The sequence below is a fragment of the Mytilus edulis genome, chromosome 10, assembly GCF_963676685.1.
Source record: "Mytilus edulis chromosome 10, xbMytEdul2.2, whole genome shotgun sequence".
Classification (NCBI taxonomy): domain Eukaryota; kingdom Metazoa; phylum Mollusca; class Bivalvia; order Mytilida; family Mytilidae; genus Mytilus; species Mytilus edulis.
The window spans coordinates 26,698,373-26,722,114 of NC_092353.1; the positions used below are offsets into that span (position 1 = coordinate 26,698,373).

A 23,742-nucleotide genomic window follows, 5' to 3' on the forward strand; every position below is an offset into this window, starting at 1 on the left:
CAGGTTAAATTCAACAGTTTTTACATAAGAACATGCCTGTACCAAGTCAGAAATATGACCTGTAAGAACATACCTCTATGCCCTGTTTATTTTCAAACCCATTGGGTAGATAAGAATTGAAGAAATAAGTGAATTAAAGAATTTTAATATCCAACGCGTGTCCATAAATTTTCCTTTTTGTAAACATATGAAAATAAAAGAATCTATGAGAAATTTTAATATGTTATAATTCAATACGTTATTTATATCTTACAGAATAAAGACAGGATGAGGTTTGCATTACTTAAATTACCAGTGTTACGGTTGTAGTTCTTACTCATCTGTGTCTGTAATAAAAATTGAAAAGGTATTTATCGGACATTTATCGGGCATTGATTCATTTCGAAAGACAATTTAAGGTAAGGTAAGATTTTTGTTGTTGAACAGATCGTATGCATCTATTTATTTTGAAGACGAAGAAATTATCAAACCGCTCTCATCTTTAAATTGGCATTAGCTACGAGATATATAAAAAGCCTAATATATTTTTTGTATTGTTTTTTGGGCTCAATTAGTAATGAAATGCAAATAGTGAAATTATAATTCCTTTTTGTAGCCAATAAGGTTCAATATTGTCAAATTAAGCAAAACAATATTGATAATGAATTATGCAAGTGAATAATTCGACCTCATTGAATCCGTATTCATGTGAACCCCGTAGCTTGAGATGAATAATACGTGAATTGTATGTGTAGAGTTATTTAAAGGAAGAGAATGTAAAAATTGACACGAAACAAAGATAAATCATTTGATTGACTGATTCGATCCGCAAATAAACATTCTAATGCAGGTATAAACGATGATAAACATTTTTTTTTATCTGTAATAAAAAAATTAATAGATCTAGAATAATTCAACAGCACGTGTCTGCTTAATCTATTTATATCTATATTTATGTTTACATTGCTTATATGGTCATAGGAAGACTATAGTGGTCAACTCGATAAATTACTAGATGGCGTCTAGACTCAAATATTAGTACACACGAAACGAAGCTACGTATTTTCATGTCTGTGCCTTGAATATTGTTTCATTTAGACTTTTAATAGTTTGGATAAATGTTTTACATTGTTATAAATCAAATATGAGAATTTGATTAGAATCGGTTAACATGAATTTGACAGCTAGTACCCCTTTAACAAATTCATGATTAAATGTGTAACAGAAGTGAAATATGTTGTTAAGAACTTCTTCTTTGCAGATGATGAAAGGAGCATTAGCTACGAAGTTGTAAAAAAAACCCACCAAAATATGATTATTTGTTTCAAGCCCATATAAAAGCAGAGTCGTGAAATAATATTTCGCTATAATTGAGAATGGTTATTCATGGTGAAAGCATGTTTAGTTATCAATAAAAAAAGAATGTCAATATTGAAAGTGAAAAAAGCAGCCACCCGGTAATTGTCTGTCGTTCACTGATTTTGCCATGCTCACAAATCACAATGATTAACACGTTTTTAATATAAGACATGAAATCAAACTGACCTAGAAAAATGACAATTAAACTATTGCACGTGTTTCGTGTGTATTTATGTTTATATAAGGTTATGTGACCTACAGAATCTGTCAGAAATAATCGCGACGGCCAAAAATTGCTTAACCTAAGTCATGTGGTCTCAGGTTGATAGTTGTCATATTGGTAGTTATACCATATTATTCGTATGTTGTATACGCTTAACACTAGTTCTCAATAACACTTATTCTGCAATGATAGCATGTTTTGTTGCAAATATTGGCGAAATAAACGGATTATAATGCATTTTAAGCCGAATTAAAATATAGACCGTGCATTCATAATGGCTTACTAGTTTAGATGCATGCGAATTAGATTTACATAAATGTATTATGATATAAAAAAAAGTATATGCGGTTTGATTGCCAACTATCCACTAGAGACCAAATGCAATCTCTTTACCTGTGGTAATAAACCGTATCCAATAACCTGATATTAAAGATATGTGTATGTTCAGAATGTTCGTATCATGGTAATGGCGAAAGCACGTTACTTTTAGTTACATTTTGTACATACATTTCGAACTTTATCATATTTCTTCCATGATTAAGGCATTAGTAATAGAAAGTAAAATCACAAAAATACTAAACTCCCATGAAAATTTATGTTAATTGTAAAGGCAGTTTTGAAGGATTAGATTTGAACAGGTGACGGCTTGAACCAAGTGACAAAAACATCAACAACCGTTGAATTGAAATAGTAATAGATTTCAGTGCTCTAGCTAGAAATCAAAAGGGGCAGGGTACCAGTGGAGGGCAGGGCACTTTTAATGATAAGAAAAGGCACTGCTCATTTTTTTGTCTACGTTTCTGTGTGTATCATGAGTTAACGAATCTCTTTTTTTTTTACTGTACAGTATATGTTGGTTTTTTTTTTAAATAAAGATGCTTTTCTGACAACTATAGTCTTTATTTCATTGTTTGTGTAGTTATGAATGATATAGTACATCTTCATCAACATATTATGTTTTTGCAGTTTAACTTCACTCTACCCCTTATCAAAGATTATGTTTTGGTTTTTTTTGGTTATCTATATAGGAATTATAGCTTTAACGTTTATCCAAACTATTGAACAATAAACAGTTTACAGGTCGTGAGTTTGATAATATGTAGCTTCGTTTCGTGTGTATTTAAGTCTAGATGTCATCTAGTCGAGTTCAACCCCGAACACTTCAGATGACCATACAAGCAATATCAACAAAGATATAGATTTAAATAGATTAAGCAAATCGTGCAATTAGATTTTTTATGGTCTGTTTAATTTCATATTATAGATTAAAAATATATGTTTATCGTCGTTTTTATCTGTATAAGATTGCATAACAAGATTAATAATTTATTAATGTGTTTAAAATTCACCTTAACCGGTTCCATCGAGTTTTCATAGTTAAAATCATTAAATTGCATAATATTTATAAATGCGTCTTATCAAATGCATATTTGGAATGTCATTTTGCTTGCTTTGCATCATAACACTTAAAAAAACAAACCCAACAACAAGCTGTCATTTAGACAAATTTTAAAAACGTTTCATTGCAAATTTTAGTTACTAACTTAGTTATTTAAAAACTGTGTTAAAAAACTAAGAAAATGTGCAAACACAGTAAGAAAAATTGTATTTTTGAAAAAAAGGTTTTTGCAACGTTAACTTTTCAGAAGTAAAAAGGGAAACTATATGTTTAATTGAATAATTCCATCAGATTATAACACAATTCAAATAATTTTCTTTTCATATAAACTAGACAGTCGTCACTAATGATTATTTTAGCCGACGAAGGTGATAACAGACCTTGAAATATATCTTTTTTTTAGAAGTTATGAAGATTTAATACGAGAACACATTTTCAAACATGTGTAAAAGTAGTTAATTTACCATAAATATTTTTTTTCGAAAATAAAAGATGTAAATTTAAGTGACGGAAGAATGGTTCTGAAGTCGCTTAGTGTATATTTGTTATATATTCTGAAGTTCAACGAAACCAGTTTAAACTGGTATCAAATATCAGTCATTCGAAACTGCAAAAAAGTCAAATATTTTAAACTTGTACAATGTACCTGGAATTAAAATCGATTTCAAGTGCGTTGTATAGTGCGTTGCAAGTTAAAGTCAGATGAAACTTCAAATGAAAAAAAAGTTGAATGTTTTATTTACTTGTATGGCTAAGTTTTACTTTTAAACAGGTTTACGTGGACTATTTTGTAAGGTAAAATCCTTTATATGATCAAAATCTTTTTATATGATTTACTTTTTTTTTTATTTGCGCCAGACGCGAGTTTAGTGTACAAATGACATCAAATAAAGTTTAAAAAAATGTCCAATTAAAGTAAGATGTTGAAGAGCATTGAGGAATACTGAGATTTAATCCACTTTTTCCGAACCTCAATTCAGTGACTGCTAGCCAGGTAGAAAGTGACCCAATTCCCTTTCTAAAAACTTGGATACATACATCGTGAACGGTTGGAAAAATTATGAAATAATATTATACGAGGGGTAGGATTGTTTAACTACTCTATGTCTTGGTGCTAGTAGAGTTGGTCGCGAAACGTCAAAGCTAGTGCAGAGGCACAACCTCTAAAAATAAATTTTGAAAAATAGGACCCATTCATGAAAGCAATTTAATCTTTTGAATCCTAAGGAATATCACGAATTCATCACTAACTAAAAGATTCAAATTGGATTACTTTGTTTGTTTAACATGACAATTATTTTCACGAACTGCAAGTGTATCTTTCTATACGCTGTTTATTCTAAGATTCTCTTGAGAAAACATTAGAAAAATTAAAATTAAATTCCTAACAGGTATACATAACAATCTCAATTTGTAAACATATATAATGAAATACAAAAGGAGAAAGTTTATGTTTGTGACAATCATGATGTAATATGTTATTCATATTTTACGGCATTTCGACAGGGTGAAATAGATACCACTTAAATTTCCATCGTAATAGTTGTTATTCTTACTGATCTGTGTGAGTGTTATAGAACTAGAATACCTCTCTAGATAGTAATTATAAAAAATATTCATTTTGAAAGAAAATTTTATGACATAGATTAAAAGATCATTTAAAGGTAAGAACCTTACGTTGTTGAAAAGATCGCATGTATTTCTTTGTTTTGAAGAGTACGAATTTAAGTTTTACGAACTTGATAATAAAAATTTCTTACAGAAGTAGAAAATGCTGTTACAAAATACTTCTAAATATATTTTATTTTCTGATGAGTATAAAGGGCATTAGCTATGAAGTTGACAAAAAAAAAATACTTTTAAAATTTTGTTCCAATTATAATATAAAAAGTTTCTATCGATTTATGAGTTTTGAACAGTGGTATACTACTGTTGCTTTTATTAATGTTGTACAATTGCTAACCATCCATCAGAGGCTAAACAATGTGGTGGTAAAAAAACAATGTTGAACATAGGTTCGCAAAAAAAATAATTCTTTTAATCTCTTTACTTGTGGTATTACTGTATCCAAACATTTGATATCATAAATAGGTTTATTTATAAAAAAAAATAATCGTAACACATGCCACCATAAGAAAAACGCATGGGCATTTATTGTTATAGTATGTTATTGTCTATTTTTAAAGGGGCACTAACTGACAAATTCATGATCACCGATTTTACTCAAATTCTCATATTTTATTTATAACAATGTAAAACATTTTTCCAAACTATCAAAAATATCAAATAAACTATTTACAGGACATGGTCTCAATACAATGTTGCTTCGTTTTGTGTGAAATTTAGCCAAGACGCCATCTAATTAACTATCGAGTTGACCTTCTATGACCATATAAGCGATGTAAACATAAACACAGATATAAATAGATTAAGCAACTCGTGCAATTGGATTTTTATAGGTCTGTTAAATTTTTTATAATAGATTAAAAAGTTATGTTTATTGTCGTTTACCTTTATAAAAATGATTTTGTGTGGATCGAATCAGTTAATCAAATTATTTACCTTTGTTTCACTTTCAATGTTGACATATTTGTCCTTTAAATACCCGTACACGGACAATGCATGCGTTATTTTATCACTTTCTACGCGGTTAAATTGAAGTTCACATGAATATGGATTTTATGAGGTCGGGTTATTCACTTGCTAGTGAATAATACATTATCAATATTTATAAGCTTAATTTGACAAAATTGAACCATTTTAGCTAATAAAAGCAAATGATTATTTCACTTTTTCACTTTCATTAATAATTGAACACAAAAAAAGGTCATACTTTTGACTTATTATATATCTCGTAGCTAGTGCCCGGTTGTTTTCTAACTACCTTTGATATGTTTGACTGGATCAGTCAACCAATCTGAAAGGTGAATAATTATATAGGCAATATAAAAAGAAGGTTTTATTTTCACAAATATCATGACCTTTCTTTTTAAACGTTAGATAAAAAAAATAACAGTTTATAAGAAAGACCAAGTATTGGTTAGGAAGTTTTAAAATTATGTTATTTTAGTATTGTAGTTGATGACTTCAAACAATCTCTAAACCAAGAAAATGTGCATATACAAAACATAATCAGGGTTAAACAAAGTATATGTTCAATTGAATAGTTCTATCGGATTGTAAAACAATTCAAGTGATTTTTTTAGTGATACAGACAGTCTTCCCTCAAGGTTATGAAGACGACGCAGGTTTGTAAACACAAACCTTGAGATTTTAATTTTTCAAGGTCTGATAAATTTACAAGAACACGGTTTATAGATATACATAAAAGCGGTCATTTAAGCATGCATATTTGTTTCGAACAAAATAAGTTGTATAGTTATAATATCAAAGTGGTGGAAGAAGGGTTCTGAATGTCTATAAGTGTATATGAATAGTATGTTCTGATGTTTGTCCGCAAAACAGTTCAACCTTTTCAAACCGGTAATGAATTTCGGTCATTCGACACAGTAAAAAGTTCAATTTTTTGTAACTTGTAGCTGGAATTAATATTCGACCTCGATTTAAAAATGGTGTGTTGAACTTTAAAGTGATATGAAACTTCATATTAAAAAAATAAAGATTGAATGTAAATTCACATTGCGATAAGACGTGTCACGGTACTTGTCTGTCCCAGGTTCATGTATTTGGTTTTGATGTTATATTTGTTGTTCTCGTGGGATTTTGTCTGTTGCTTGGTCCGTTTCTGTGTGTGTTACATTGTGGTGTTGTGTCGTTATTCTCCTCTTGTGTTTGATGCGTTTCCCTCAGTTTCAGTTTGTTGCCCCGATTTTGTTTTTTGTCCATGGATTTATGAGTTTGAACAGCGGTATACTAATATTGCCTTTATTCAAATAATTGAATAGTTTCATTCAAGTGTGGTAAATAACTTTTTTGACAAACAAAATCCTTTACGTATTTTATGTACTGCTATTGAAATATTGTCTTCCCATGCATTAATTCGTCTATACTTCTTCGTATGCAGTGACCTTAACTCCAATACTTTATGTAGGAACTTAAACAATCGCAAAGCGCATATGCGAGTGAAAAATTGTAATGATAATAATTAAATTACCTTGCACCTGAAGCTTTATAGTGTCAATCGATTCGAAAAAAAAACATTTTACAACACTAAATCATAAAGCAACTGTTTAAGCTTATGGAACGCAAAACAAAACTATCAAAAAAAATCTTCGCTTGATCTGAAAAACGAAAATCAAAGAAATTAGAAGTTGTCTAAAGTCAACAGAATAAACAGCAATAGAATATAAACGAATCTTATCCTTGATTTCCAAAATGATATATTTATATATTTGCACTACAAAGAGTAATTTGTAAGTAATGTTATTACAAAGATGGCAATGTGTACATGACAGCTAGTCACAGCACATATTGTCTACCAGTCTATCAGTTTGAATGTCCCTCTAGTATTTTTCGCCCCTCTTTTGTCCTAAAACAAAAAGGTATCAGAACGCGAAGTCTTGTTTTCAATTTCATTTATTCTTAATGTTCATTTATTATTTACTGTTTTCTGTGGTTCATGTTGCGTTTTAAATAGAACTTAAAGTAAATAATTCGATATAGCAAATCGCAGAAGAAGAAAAAGAAATATGAAAGCCAAATATTGATGCCTCATAGTGTAGTTATATTACATTACTTTATACTAGTATACTGGAATACGCTCTAAATATCTCAAACCAATGATATAATAATAAAGCATATAAAATATAACAAGAGAGTTAATTGGTGCACGCACCAAATTATTGGGCCGGAAATATGGAGGTTTTTGGTGTAAAAAAAAGTGCAAAGTATTATATAAACAATTTGTTGACTTATATATCCTCAATAGCCAGAACTTGTCCAATCCAATTAGTTATGATAATGCTATAAAATATAACTTAACTGTGCAGTTGATTAAACGGAATATCATCTACTTCATTTTGAAGACTTGATTTGGAACTTGTGACTAACAAAGTTGCATCTACTGACACAATATTTGTATTCCTCATCTCATATTTAAGAATTGAATGCTTCTTTGTGTAACTTCATTGGGGTGTAAAAGCATTGACCTGAAACGCCATGCTATCATCATCAATTTCACGGTTCAGTGAAGCTTTGATAAATCAATCAAATACAGTTTAGATTAAGAAAAATATCGTATTCCGGTATGAAATTGTACTCTGTAGAACTGCTCTAATGTATGCAATAAATATAACTAACTTTATAGATATACTTTATTGAATATTTTTTCCTAAATATTAAATAACTAATTTAAGGGATACTTATATCGGCACATATATCACTGTGTTGAACGCCTCGTTTGAGATTTTAACTATGTTTGACATGGTTGGCGCCTTCGAAGCTTAGCAAAACGACAAAGGTAAGAAAAAGTATAAAACTTCTTTTTTGAGAAAAGTAAACACCAAATTCTATTTTTCACGGAAAAGAATGATCCATAATTTATTTACAGATAGGAGAAGCAGACGTAACCATTGCATAGTTTTCTAAAGGCTCCTGAGTTTTTTGTGTCTCAAATTTTGAGGCTGAAGACAAAAAATCTTTTCGGCGACCTATTTCGGAATTTCGTATACAGAATTGACTCAATATCAGAATCGAATTAAAAATTTCTTGGTTCAAATGTTAATCTTTAGTCTAAATGTAATGTTTCGTACGGGATTGCATATTTTGCAGCACACAGGGGAGGGTGAAAAGGGGGGTGTGTGGACATTCATTAGTATTTGATTGCATTTAGAAAGAATGAATCTACAAGGAACCGGATATAGTTCGAATGAGAAATAATAGAAAACCGCTAAATAAATATTACATTTATTAGAAATAAGCAGATTAATGTCCATTCATGTCTTCTTATACTTAAACATCAAATTTACAAATAAGCCAGATGTTGCTACTGTTGTGTTTCCTTTTTTGCTGCAAAAGTTATGCAGTTGAGCCTCTTGTTGTATCTTGTTCATTTTAAAATTTTATTCTCCATTCCATTTAACCTGTGAAAAATCACAAAAAGTACTGAACAAAATTATTTCATTCCAGTCAGTATTCAAAATATATAACAGCTCCAATGCAGTAGCTGAATGGTCTATTTTGTAGTAAGAAGGAATTAGAAACAAACAGTAGACAGCGCCCCTAAAAACCCCAACTTAACTAAACAAAACATATACAAAAACCGCACCTAAAAAAGACAAAGAGCAAGAGTTCAGAAAGTGTAAATAGAGTCACTCTAAATATCGAAAATAGGGAAAGTATTACATACATGTAAAAGAAGGATTAGATACGTGAAAAGAAGGATTCGATACATGTAAAAGAAGGATGATTAGATACATGTAAAAGAAGGATTCGATACATGTAAAAGAAGGATTAGATACATGTAAAAGAAGGATGATTAGATACATGTAAAAAAAGGATTCGATACATGTAAAAGAAGGATTAGATACATGTAAAAGAAGGATTAGATACATGCAATAGAAGGATCAGATACATGTAAAAGAAGGATTAGATACATGTAAAAGAAGGATTAGATACATGCAATAGAAGGATTAGATACATGCAATAGAAGGATCAGATACATGTAAAAGAAGGATTAGATACATGTAAAAGAAAGATTCGATACATGTAAAAGAAGGATTAGATACATGCAATAGAAGGATTAGATACATGTAAAAGAAGGATTCGATACATGTAAAAGAAGGATTAGATACATGCAATAGAAGGATCAGATACATGTAAAAGAAGGATTAGATACATGTAAAAGAAGGATTAGATACATGCAATAGAAGGATTAGATACATGCAATAGAAGGATCAGATACATGTAAAAGAAGGATTAGATACATGTAAAAGAAGGATCAGATACATGTAAAAGAAGGATTAGATACATGTAAAAGAAGGATCAGATACATGTAAAAGAATGGTGTATTATTTTTGATAACGATGAAAGTATTATTATACACATTGGTAAAAAGAATGAAATAATAATACATAGTATACAAAATAAATTGTGCACATGATATGACAAGATAGGAATGTTACAATTACTATTATATAAATATATTATATATAATAGAAATCAAATAGACAAAGGCTTACCAGGAAGACCTGCTACTGAATTTATAACCTTTATAAATTTGCATATATTTTTTAGCTTATTTCTTTGTGTTGTTTGTAATAATTTAATTTTTTTATATTTACTCTGTTACAATAACAATTATCCAAAAACAGTCTTCTTAAACGTCCAGGGATCTACAATTCAAAAGAACCTTTTTTTTTTACATTGACATAAATTACAATATCCCCTTTCTCTATCTAAACCTATCCATTTTCAAGTTTCAATTGGTAATCTATGATTACCAATTCTAAATCTACAAAATATAACCCTATCTCTATCTGGTAATATATCTAAATATTTTTCGAATGCAAACTTATCTTTATACAATCTATATGGTAAACCTTTTGACGAATTGAATATATCTGAACGCCAGGTTTGTTGAAATTTGGTCAAATAACTTCTGTTTTAAACTATCATTCAGCCATTTTGTGCTAACCAGATATTACTATAACCACATGTATCAAGAATATTTTTTATAAACATAATCCCTTCAGTCTTACAATTATTCTATGAATATTTTAAAAACATAAAGTTATACAAAATGTGTGACAACTTACTTTCTTTGCCGTGGATAATTCTACACCAATGATTTACGATACGCAGTTTAACAGTACACATAATAAACTGTTGATGTCCAGATTAAAAGTATATTCAGATAGATGTCCCGTTCAAACGGATTTATTTGAAAGAATAGGCTCAAATCAGTACTGCAAATACATATGTAGAAAGTATAACAACGGATAAAAAACGTCCCAACCATGTCTTACTACTCTTGCAAAGGGGCAGGACATTGGGTTCTTATAAAAAAGAAGATGTGGTATGATTGCCAACTATCCACAAAAGACCAAAATGACACAAACATTAACAACTATAGGTCACCGTACGGCCTTCCACAATAAGCAAAGCCCATACCGCATAGTCAGCTATAATAGGCCCCGATAAGACAATGTAAAACAATTCAAACGAGAAAACTAACGGCCTTATTTATGTAAAAAAATGAACGAAAAACAAATATGTAACACATAAAAAAACAACAACCACTGAATTACAGGCTCCTGACTTGGGACAGGCACATACATAAATAATGTGGCGGGTTTAAACATGTTAGCGGGATCCCAACCCTCCCCTTCACCTGGGACAGTGGTATGACAGTACAACGTAAGAACGAACTATAAAAATCAGTTGAAAAAGGCTTAACTCATCAGATGGACAAAAATACAAGTGGACGTGGCCGGGTACATCCCGACACAAAAAGACACAACGAACAGAATAGACAGATAATCATATTCTATTTACGATATTAAAGTAAAACTTGCAACTCTTTACCGTCAGATCGGATGGAACTTTTCACATCTCAAAGTCCATTGGCAAAACTCTTCTCTGGTGCCTTCTTATTTTAAACTTATTGTAATACCCGCAAAAGGCCGCCGATGGAATTGATGGAAATTTATTTTATTGCAAATTGAATAGTTTGCCAATTTTTTGTCCATTTAATGAAATATGACTTTTTTGTCAGGACCAAGATGAATTACGACAAACTACTAATGAAAATCGGAGGGTTTGGCCGTTTTCAGAAACGTATGCTGGCTTTGTTAATGATACCTCCATTTTTGGATCCCATGACGTCATACATGCTGACATTTATACTTGGAGATCATAAGCACAGGTTAGTTTTTTTCAAATTGCAATCTGAATGACAGACAACAATACGCGATAATACACAGAAAAATAATTTCTGATAATAACAATACGAGATACAATGGAGAAAGAAAGAATTGCTATCAATTTCAAACGTATTAATGGTAGTGACAGCCGGTAATCCGGTGTATGTAATGCTTATTTTAAAAGTAGGTAGCCGTGTTACATGTAAACGTTTTTAATTAATAAGCTATTTTTTTTTGTTCGTTTATAAATCGACATTGACGATCTGATCTTCAAGTTATTACATTTCAAGACTTTTTAAACAGCTTATTGTATGACAAATTGATCTTTCATGGTGAACATCTGACACTTCCCTTCCAAAAATACGATATATGACGTTACGGAAAAACATACAAAGCTACAAAAAGTAATTTTTGTTGAGCGGTCGATAAAAGCTGCAATCGCTATTTTTCAGACTATTCAAAGAAAAAAGAGGGAGAAAAAACAATTGCAATCAAAATGTCGAATAGAAAAAAAAAAACCAAAAAACAGACATTAAGTCAACACAATTGAAATAATTTGTTTTATTATCTCAATATTGAGTTAATATGTAAAAGGGTAGCATTTAAATAATATGTCTGCTGTGACCTAAAGCTAAACGAAGAATTTAATTTTATATAATAAATATGAATTTAATATTGATAATTTGAAAACCTTTCCTGTAAAAGTTAATGCATTTTCACTATATATTGCAGATGCCAAATGCCAAACACCATGGGTGATCCATTTAACAGTACTCTAAATATGGCTGCAAACATTTCTGAATGTTTTGTATATCAAAATGGAAGTACAACCGCCTGTAATGAGTGGGTCTACGATCAAAGTCAGTACAAATCTACACTTATTTCAACAGTAAGTTTTGCGTTCAATTACGTTTTTTGGTATGCTAGAAAACCAACTGCAGTCTGAATGATCCTTAATGTACATATATCAAATAATTTGGAATTCATGAGCCTCACATCTAAACAACGACGATTACACAGATTAAATCCATGGAACTACAAAGTATGAATCATATGATGGGTATAGTTTCAAACAAACAGTTAATATAATCTGTTAAAAGCTGGCATACGAACGCACTATTTTAAAAAAATTGAAAACTGATTTGGTTTTTACAGGCTTAAGAAATATTTAACATTTTGTAACTATTTCATTTGATACCATCATATTTTAATTCGTTTTGTTGCAGTCATTCTATTTCATGTTTGTTCGTGTCTTATGTGTGTGAATGTGTTTTTTGGGGGGTTTTCTGGGGGGTGGGGGTGGGTACATCTATAAGATAATTCTAAAATGCTACTTTTCTAAATTTCGTTTTCACTGATCGTTAATGTAAACACATTTTATTAAAGAAAATCTTAAGGTATAACTACAAAAGTAAAGACATAAATACGAAATATACAAGTAATGCAATAATTGGGGTTAGGAAAAAAGAACAGTGATCCTCTATAAATCCGTCACCCTAAACTCAAAAATAAAATTAAGAAACTATATAAATAAAACGATGTGACGTAAGTGCCAATGTGGCATCTCCTCATCCTGGTCACAATGTATAAAACTAAAACAGTTATAGGTCAAAGTATGGCCTTCAACAAGGAATATTGGCTTACATCGAACAGCAAGCTATTAAGGCCCCAATCTGACGGGTGTAAAGCAATTCAAAACAACTGAATAGCAAACGAATATGTTACACGTTGAAAATACAGTCAATGAAAACAATAACATAAAGATTGTAAACCAAGCAGTATGCTTACAACGCAAAAACATTATTTGTACATTAGTATTTTACATTCAAGTTATTAGTTACAGTTAGTGCTTGCATTAAAAATTATTCAGGCATTACCATTTTTCAGTTTGATATGGTATGCGACAACAAATTTGTAAGAAGTCACACGATGCTTTGTCATTATATTGGAATTTTTTGTGGTGCCTTCACATATGGAATGTTTTCTGACACGTATGTATGCTCACACGCGATCTGCAGTCGTATAGAGTTGAATTGAAAAGAATAACAAACAACATGGCAACAAAAGTAAACACAGACAAAAAGAAAGCAAAGGTCTTTTAAACAATAAAAAAGTCATTAACAGCACAAAACCTTCCGAACTTAAGCGCTGCAAATATTATGAAGGTTTGCATCTATAGTTACATGCTATCTGATGACAAACCTAGTTTTTTCTTCATCAGCTGCGCACATGAGAATATAGTTATAAAGGTAGACTTGTAAAATGTACATGTAAATACAAGAGCGTCATATTCAAAATCGTGAAATTTAGTTGAAAATCTGGGTACTTGACTTCACAGGTCGATGCGCCCTTAAAATTAAAAATCGTTTTAAATGAGAAAATGTGGCCCGTATGGTTTGCAATGAAACAACTCTCCACTAGCCCAATCATAAGTTCATCATTAAGAGGATTTTTGAGATGTCAAATAATACTACTGAAATCCGGTTTTTTTTTTCTTATCTTATTTGAAATGTACGCCATTATCATATTTGAAGACTTGGAAACACAATGCTAATTGCTGTATTGTCTGAAGAGTGTTATTATATTTTAGCCACACTAAAAGAGGGACGACGGATACCAGAGGGAGAGTCAAACTCATGGATAGAGCATAAACTGACAACGCCATGGCTAAAAATAAAAAGACATTAATTATCGCATATATTATAAGAATAAGTTAATTTGTTAAAATTGCCAATGAGACGACGATTCACCAAAGACTAAATGAAACAGAAGTTAACAACTATAAGTCACCCTATGTCCTTTTGCAATGAACTAAAGCACATTCCATAGGTTTCTATAAAAGGCATCTAAATGACAAATGAAAACCATTAAAACGAGAAATCTAACGGCCTTGTTCATGTACAAAACAATGAACGAAACCAAAATATGATATACAGTAACAAACGAACACCTTTGAATAACAGGTCCTGACTAATGGTACATACACATACAGAATGTGGCGGCAAACATGTTTTAAACCGCAAACCCTTCCCTAACCTTGGTCAGAGGTGTAACGGAAAACATAAGAACAAACTATAAAAAAACACACCTGAAAAGTGTTTAACTCATCAACTCGATCAGAAGTAGTAACAAAAGTTAGAAAGGCATAGACCGGCCTTGGCAGGGTATTTTTACATCCCGCAATAAAAAAAATATACAAAGTACACATCTGAGAATACTCTCAGTCACTGATAGTTAATTGAAAGCCAATAACACATTATAAAACATTTTGTATCTAAGACTAAAATATCAAACAGAACACATCCAACGAATTTAGTGCAAAGACGTCATTAGCAGTTCGAGACAAATGACCTTGTGAAATGCCAAATAACAGGTATCGTTAATATTCATATGTATATAACCATACTTTTTTTTATTTGGTTTGAATTTACTGATAACAAAATCAATATTTTTACAAATAAAATCAACATTTAAAGACACAATTACATTGTTGATTTTGATTGTGAGAGATAATATGTTTCTGAAATAATAACACTAGAAGAACCACGCTGTTTAAACTGATTTTTTTAATTTAGTAACCAAATCACACAGAATTATATATATATTTTTTTAATTCAGATTAGGTAGACGACCCGTATTGACAACATCACTCATAGGAATGATGTTACCAAATTTGATTAGGTCTTTTGTTTCCTCTCTTCCACTTGTTGGTTTCCTGATATTTGCGAACGGATATTTCAGTATGCTCGTGTATCAGTCAGGTTATGTTCTAGGTATGCTGTTTACATTATATATCGCAGTTTTTATATGTGATTTTTTTTTTGGGGGGGGGGGGGGGTATGTTTAAATGTTAATCTAACAAAAATATGACAACGAATTTGAGGACTAATTGAATAAGAAGTAAAATTCAACAAAAAACATTCATTTTATTTTTAATGACGCATTGCTATTACAGTTAACGAAAATTAAATTTTGCGATTCTCATTTACAATTATTCAACCTAACGTCCATTATTAAATAGTAGTAACCAATCTCATAAGTACTGCTGGTAATTTGTTTATCTTATTTGTATATATTTATATAATTGTATATGCTCGGAAACGGGCCCTTTAATTGGATTCAATGAATAATCTTATTCTTATTCTTATTCTATGCGCAAGATTTCGTGTGCCTTTATAACAGATGGACATTTCATTTCGAAAAAGGAACAATATATCAGTTCACAATATGTAAGATATAAATATGTTTTGTGCATATAAATGATATTCATCTGTTTAGATGTTTTTCGTTCTAGCTACAGAATTGGTGGATCCATCTAAAAGAGTGTTCGCAAACTTTGCCTATTATTTCTCCTTCTGTATTGGAGAATACGTGCTGGTAATTGTTGCCTACTTTATCAGGGATTGGCGTATTCTAGGCTGGTCAACATCAATAGTTGTAGGAATATTTCTCACCTCATTACTGTATGTAGATATATATCAAGTAAAATCATAGCAACTTAATAGTTTTATTTTAAATACAATCAAATAAAAAAAGTACTTTGGACAATTTATTGAAAAGAAGGGATATGGCAAAACATTTCAAGAAACAAAATCACTACGCGTACATGGAAACACAAAGATAAAAGGAACAGTACTATTATTGCCGTTCTTCATTTGTCAGAAATGTCAAATTAATAGACTCGATAAAGCATTTAATTGTGTGTTAATTATGATTAAATATAGGCAGAATTGACAATATAGATCTATTTTAACTCGAATTTTTTTTAACAAAAATATTGTTAAAGAAACAAGACGAAAGTGCGTTTCGTCTAAAAATTCTAATCAACAGAGCACATAATTTTTAGCCCCTCACACGATTTTCTCTTCGAAATGCAAATCATTATATTTAGAAATACTATATTTCAGATTCCAGAAAGAGTCGCCACGATGGCTGATAGCTAAGAGAAAGTTATCGAGAGCTGAAATGATTCTAAAGGATATTGCAAAAGAAAATAATGTTAATTTTGACATTGACATTCAGAAAATTAAGGTTGATGAAACACAAGAAAGGGTTGCATTTTGTACAGCAGTCGGAGAGCTTTTCAAGTCAAAAGTTCTAACTGTTCGATTGGCTATATTTATGTTTAATTGGTAAGTACTTTGAAACAATAACATAAACACGTTTGTAAATCAGCATGTACATCAATCAATTTATTAGCTGTTTAATGTCGTGATATAGCAGCATGGGTGAAAGAATTGTTTTTGAACGTCCGATGACAAACATTGTCTACATATAAGGACAAGAACGTCTTAATGTGACATGACTTTGAACCAAGTTTTATATTTGACCGACATACTAAGCCGTATATGCAACGTGAAAGTTCACAAGCTAAAATATAGCAGCTGGACATGTTACCATACCCAGACACATATTTATGACTTTGAACTGATCAGTCTGTTCTTACTACTTAAGGACGCACATTTATATATTATATATACATAATATGTTTTACAGGTTTTCAATAAGTATGACTTATTTTGGGATCACAATGAAAGTTGGTAACTTAGGTGGGGATGTCTATGTTAATTATTTAATATCCACGTCAGCTGAAGTAATTGCCTTATTCATATGTCTTTATGTGGTGGAAAGACTTGGAAGAAAGAAAATATTCAGTGCTTCTATGTTAATCTGTGGCATTGGTTGTCTGTGTACAATATTTTCATCTTTGTACGGTGGCCCATGTAAGTAGAATTATGGACACTTTTAAAAGCTTTAATTGCAATTAAAGTAAAATAAAGACTTCTGAAAAAGCACCGTAATTACATAACTTTAGTATATATGAGCTTTTTTAACATGCCGATAACGTACGTATTTGTAAAGGAGTTAAACCAATGTGAACATTTTCCGTCGATGATTGCAAATGTATTATAGTATGTGCAATTCATTTCGCTTTTCCGTTTGTTTAATAGATGTGAAATAAATAGTATAGTTTTCACTGTCCATAAGTGGAGGTGAACTTTATATACGCAAACGATTATCATTTTTATAATCAGGTACACTTCAAAGCGACCAAACATATACTTGCTTCGAGACTCTGTATCATAACATAATTCGTTGGTGTTTTATTTTATTTTTTGGAGTCAATGACTTTTTTTCATATTTGCTGTCTATCTTTTTTTAAACGAACGGTTTAAAATGCACAAGCTGCATGAAAAAAATATAGCAAAACAAATGAAACATTTCCACAGTTTCAATCTATTTAAACTTTTATTTGCGAAGAAATTTAAAGGTACCGGTGAATAGACTACACACAGAACAATAGCTATTGTATTCACTCAATAAAACAACAGAACTGAAAAAAAAGTTGAAATAGATTGAACAATAGCAGATGAAAATGTAGAAAAATTTAGTTTGGTTCGCACTAATATCACCAATTGTAAGATACTTGAAATTGCTTGTTCCACATTGAGATAACATACTTTTTCGTCGTTTTCCATTCCCACTATTAGCTATTTAAATTCATCATATATTTCTCTGTTAGTTATCAATGATAACAGGTGATATGATCATAGATATATATACGATTTTTTTTCGCTATCGTCCCATTGGAATTAATACCTGGTTTTGCATTGATCCAAATCATTTACATAAACTATGATAAATACATAACTATTCAGACTGATAATTTTTAAACTGAATTTTACAAGCTTAATTTATAATCAATTCGGCTTTGTAAAATATGACTTATATCTATTCATTATGGAACTCGAATGTTAATCCACGAATGTATTAGCATATAGCAATGTAGTTTCATGTAGATACGACAAACCATGTAGAAGGAGTAACAATGACACGGTTCGTTCAATTAACATTTCTAAGTTAAAATGAATATAGATAGTAATACCTAAATGCACTTGGAAGTTACACTTCTTTCTTTGCATCTATTTTGTATTTGAATGCATTTAAACCACATCGGACAAAAATTTGTATGCAAGGTATAATAACATAGTTTTTATCGTATTTTCATTTGTCTACTACAGCCCTTCACTGGTTGACGATAACCTTAGCTATGATAGGAAAGCTCACAATAACGGTGGCATACTTTAATATTTATCTTATGGTAGCGGAAAATTTCCCAACTAACCTCAGATCATTTGCGCTTGGAATTTGCAGCTCATCTGGGTATGCTGGGTCAATGGTGTCTGCATATGTTGGTGATTTGGTAAATATGTGTTTTTTGAGATTATTTCCAATTTTTTTTTATGGTGACCCTTTTTCGAAACGAGGAAAGAAATTTTGACAAGATGTTTATATATATATATTTTTAATTTTACCAAATCAAAACCAATTTTGCTTTCAAAACTCATTTAATTTCCTGCTTTTATGAAATATGAAAAATCCATAAACATGAGAAACATGCTAAAATGAAGGTTAGATTTAACAGTCAGAATTATAATAGGAACACGAATAACCCTAGAATAAAATAAGATAAATAATGACAGCTTTTAGGTGACATTTCACAGGTTCTTCATGTATCAATTATAATTAGTTAATTTCCAGTAAATTCATTTCATATATTTGTAGGGTGTATTGGTTGATACAAAGTTTGGTGTTGCCTTACCGCTGGTAATATTTGGTGCTTTTGGTATTTGTGCTGGTTTACTATCGTTCGCCCTACCAGAGACTAAAAATATGCCATTGCCTCAAAGTATACAAGAAGCTGAAAATATTTCAAGGTCTGTATTTACGTCTAAGCAACAAAAACCTTAAATCAAAGGAATGGATTTCTCAAATGATTCTATACTTTAAACCATTTGCTTATGCCCGCGTCACACTGTCCCGATTTTTATATACGATGGACACCCGAATGCTAAAATTGTAAGTTCGTACGAAGTTGGTCCCGATCTCGTTAAAATATCAAAAAGTGACCGAAGCAAGTACGATGAATAACGAAGTCTATACGATGGTGCCGAAATTGTATACGATAGCAAAAGATGGACATACGAAGATTAACCGAAGACGGGTATTTAAGCTTCATATCTCAGCCGTAGCCTACACGATGGATCAAGAAGGCTACACGGTGGATTACGAAGGCTACACGATGGATTACTATGATGGCGCGATGGCCATACGATGTCTAAAAAATACGAACAGAATTTCGACAACATATCGTTTCTGTACAAGTCTGCCATGCATGGCGGGTAATCGATCTTTTTGTCTAATTCTTATAAAACTTAGTTTATTATCCCCTCGCCTACTACATGTAAGTTGCATGTAGATAAAATTGTTATGGACACTCTAGAACCAAAATGCTCAAAACTTGGTATGGTGTTACTCGTTAAGAATATCTAAAGCGCTATTGACTTTAAAGTTCAAAGGTCAAGGTCACAGTGGCAGTTGTAATACAAGGCAATATCACCCTTGTGGACACTCTAAAACCAATATGCTTCAAAAGATTTTAACTACATTTGGTATATTGTTCCTCCTTGTAATGATCTGACATTTTTTACGTTCAAGGCGAAAGGTCAAGGTCATGCAGATGGACTTGTTTTTTCTCCTTGAAATAGCATAATACACAGGAAATTGATTGCTCATTTTTTTACCTGCTGGTTCTAAAGACAATATTAAAGGTATTTCCAGTTACTAAATGTTTTGGTTGATTTCTAAAAAAATAGTTTATGTATCAAATATGGATATTCAATTTACCATTTTCTGCATGTGTCATATACAAATATAGTGTCCATATTTGTCCCCAATATGTTACATACGAGGGGATGCCACGCTCGGCACTGCCTTGTTTGAACTGTAAAATGTGTGCACTAGTCTGAATAATTACCCATAATTATGCCCATGTTTACTGATCTATCTTAAAGGTAAGGTAATGGGTTCGTTGATCCCTTTTATTCAAAAAGAGCTCTTTCCAGGAGAATATCACAATAATATAGACAAAAGGAAGGATGTGGGGAAAGCAACAAAGGCGGCAAAATATGACATATAGAAAACAAAATGGTTATGGAGTAAACATTCGTGTGACAACAACTCAGACGATACATAAAAAATCAGAATAATGAATAAAAAGTTGGTTTCCCTATATAAGTGTACCTGCAGTGTTGGTGTACGAGGCGCGTTTATTTAAAGGAACCCCAGCATGTAATGATATGAAACAATCCAGATGGAAAAGGCCTGAACATATCGCTCTTATCATAACTAACGTTTTTGTCTTTTCGTGTTGTTGTTGTGAATAGAAGAAATTGAATATGTTCCGACATTGTCTAATATAAATTAAACTCTAAATTCTTTGTCACCTTTAATTATGTTACTTGATATAAAAAATTGACAAAAAATAATATTTTACTTGGAAAAGTAAATCCTGAGCCTGTAATAGCTGCTCTTCTTGTTCCATTTGAATTAATAGAAACAACGCTGTCGCCTTTCTTGTTCTCATAGAATCATATGATATGAGCTCCATGTTTTGTGAACGTCTTTCTTAACTGTCGTATTGGACTGACCAGTGCATATCGCGCATGGCACTTTAAATGTATTTTAGCGCGAAAATTAACTTACATTTAGCTGGATTTATTGCCGTCGTAGTTCCATCTTGTCGCCTTCGTACTTTAATACGATGGCAACACGACGGGATTACGAGGTCTTCACGAAGTCGTGTTGCCATCGTAAGACCTTCGGGTACCTTCGTGATTCATTCGTGTAGACATCGTAATGTCAAAACTGCCCGATGGAAACGATTGAAACACGAATGCAATACGATGTGAAAAGATGCATTCCCGGTGACATTACGATATTGAGGATGGTGATACGAACTCAATACGAACCCTCAACATCGGGCGCACCTTCGGGGATTTTTTAACATGTTAAAAAATTTAGAACCCTTCCCGAAGTTGTCCCCGAAGGCTAGAAAAAGTGGCCGATGGTTAAAGATGGTTAAAGATGGCACTACGAATAGCCCGATCTGGATACGACCAGCCCCGATTTTGAAAATTTCCATTATCGTGTTGCCATCGGCGTAAAAATCGGGACAGTGTGACGCGGGCATTATAAAAATGTCGTTCATAAGATGCATTTAAAAAAGAAAATAGCTGTTTCAGATGAAACATACGTAAATAAATGAGCAATATCTCAAGGGATTTCATTAAATTATATCTTTTCACTTTAGCATTCAACCTATCAAAATAACTTTACAGTAAACACATAAAATTCTCACTAGAATAGTTAACATGATGCATAGTATTGAAAGTATCCTTAGAGTTTTTTTTTCTTTACACTACTTACATTGATGACTGGGCTTCGACTGTATTTTAACAGCCATTTTGTAAATAAAGGCAACAGTAGTATACCGCTGTTCAAACTCATAAATCAATGGACAAAAAAACAAAATCGGGGTAACAAACTAAAACGGAGGGAAACGCATTAAATATAAGAGGAGAACAACGACACAACACTACAATGTAACACAATGTAACATAATCTAAAATATGTGATCAGTTTAAAATTCAGTCAAAGAAAGCAAATTTCTATTTGTCATTATCATAATTGTAAAGAGCTGAGAAAAACACTAAACAACAAAAAAAATTCATAATATTTTATAATTACAACAAATGGCATCTCTTTTAATTGATGGGAAATGTGTTAAGGAACTGAGAATGAGTATTAATAGTTGAATATAATACGTGGAAAAAAATATATAAAGAAGATGATGTGGTGTAATTGCCAATCTCACAGCTCTTTCAAGAGACCAAAAATGACACAGAAATTAAAAGTCATCGTATGGCCTTCAACAATGAGTAAAGCCCATACAACATAGTCATCTATCAAAGACCCCAAAATCACTGATATAAAACAATTCAAAAGAAAACTAAGTAGCTTGAAGTCGTTCATCGACATACTATTTTAATTTTTTAGATACGACACACACGCTGGACAGATTTAAACACCAAAATATAAGTTTCAGTGGCAAAACAGTTTTTTTCTTATACGAAAAAAATATTTAACTTTACATTATCGGTAGTATAGACAACAACAAAATAGACGGCAAATCAATGTTAAACAGTACCAAATAATGTTAATTTACGTTTTCTGATTAAGTTAAGCCTTCCAATTGTTATTTTATCGTGTGTTTTTCTGTGTTGTGATGTTATACTATTGTTTCAGAAAAAGGGGGAGAAGGTTTGGTACCATTAAAACGTTTAATCCCGCTGCAAATGTTTGCACCTATCCTAAGTTAAGAGTCTGATGTACAGTAGTTGTCGTTTGTTTATGTAATATTTATACGTGTTTCTCGTTTTTTGTTTTTTTACATAGATTAGACCGTTGGTTTTCCCGTTTGAATGGTTTTACACTAGTAATTTTGGGGCCCTTTATAGCTTATTGTTCGGTGTGAGCCAAGGCTCCGTTTTGAAGGCCGTACATTGACCTATAATGGTATACTTTTATAAGTTGTTATTTGGATGGAGAGTTGTCTCATTGGCACTCACACCACATCTTCCGATGTCTATATAGCAAAGAATCATCACAGTTTTGTCAGTTTTTATGGACCTCACATTTATTTATTTACCTCGGAGTTCAGAATATTTATTTACCTCGGAGTTCAGAATATTTATTTACCTCGGAGTTCAGAATATTTGTTATACTTTTTCAAGTCCCATTTATAGCTTACAGAAATTACAATTACAGTAATAAGTGTATAGATAAATTTTGACAACAGTTCGTACCCTAGGATATTGGCGAATCAGTTCTGTTGTAGTTTCTTTTTAAACATAGTACATTTTATAATCCTGGTACCTTTGATAACTATTTATTTGTATATTTATAAACAATCATGTTCGACTTTCGTTGCAGGAAACAATACAAAGATGGTGGATCTGTCCTGTATAGGAATGGTGCTGAAATTTGTTTGTTAGTCACAAAGGACTGAAATACTTAAACGAATATTTTTTGTGTTATTAAAATTTGCTATTACAAAA

The 23,742-nt window shown here is 31.4% G+C and overlaps 1 protein-coding gene across 6 annotated transcripts; it reads left to right on the forward strand.

The window, feature by feature from the left end:
- Positions 1-255: 255 nt before the first annotated feature.
- On the forward strand, positions 256-23,742 carry LOC139490768 (organic cation transporter protein-like). Of its 6 annotated transcripts, none has more exons than XM_071277751.1 (11): positions 256-346; positions 11,635-11,784; positions 12,515-12,671; positions 13,670-13,773; positions 15,401-15,555; positions 16,077-16,245; positions 16,690-16,914; positions 17,279-17,505; positions 18,805-18,986; positions 19,349-19,500; positions 23,618-23,742. In XM_071277751.1, the coding sequence occupies exons 2-11, from the start codon at positions 11,642-11,644 to the stop codon at positions 23,691-23,693; spliced, it is 1,590 nt and encodes a 529-aa protein (XP_071133852.1). In that variant the 5' UTR covers positions 256-346; positions 11,635-11,641; the 3' UTR covers positions 23,694-23,742. The 6 variants fall into 6 exon arrangements, with proteins under 6 accessions (XP_071133852.1, XP_071133851.1, XP_071133848.1 ...); XM_071277750.1 differs by having other exon boundaries at positions 306-403; XM_071277747.1 differs by having other exon boundaries at positions 309-398.

Coding starts and splice junctions, on each gene's coding strand:
- LOC139490768 (XM_071277751.1), top strand. CDS start 11,642: ATGAATTACGACAAACTACTAATGAAAATCGGAGGGTTTGGCCGTTTT. Junction 13,774..15,400: donor TATGGAATGTTTTCTGACAC/GTATGTATGCTC, acceptor TTTTTAATTCAG/ATTAGGTAGACGACCCGTAT. Junction 15,556..16,076: donor TCAGTCAGGTTATGTTCTAG/GTATGCTGTTTA, acceptor TTTTCGTTCTAG/CTACAGAATTGGTGGATCCA.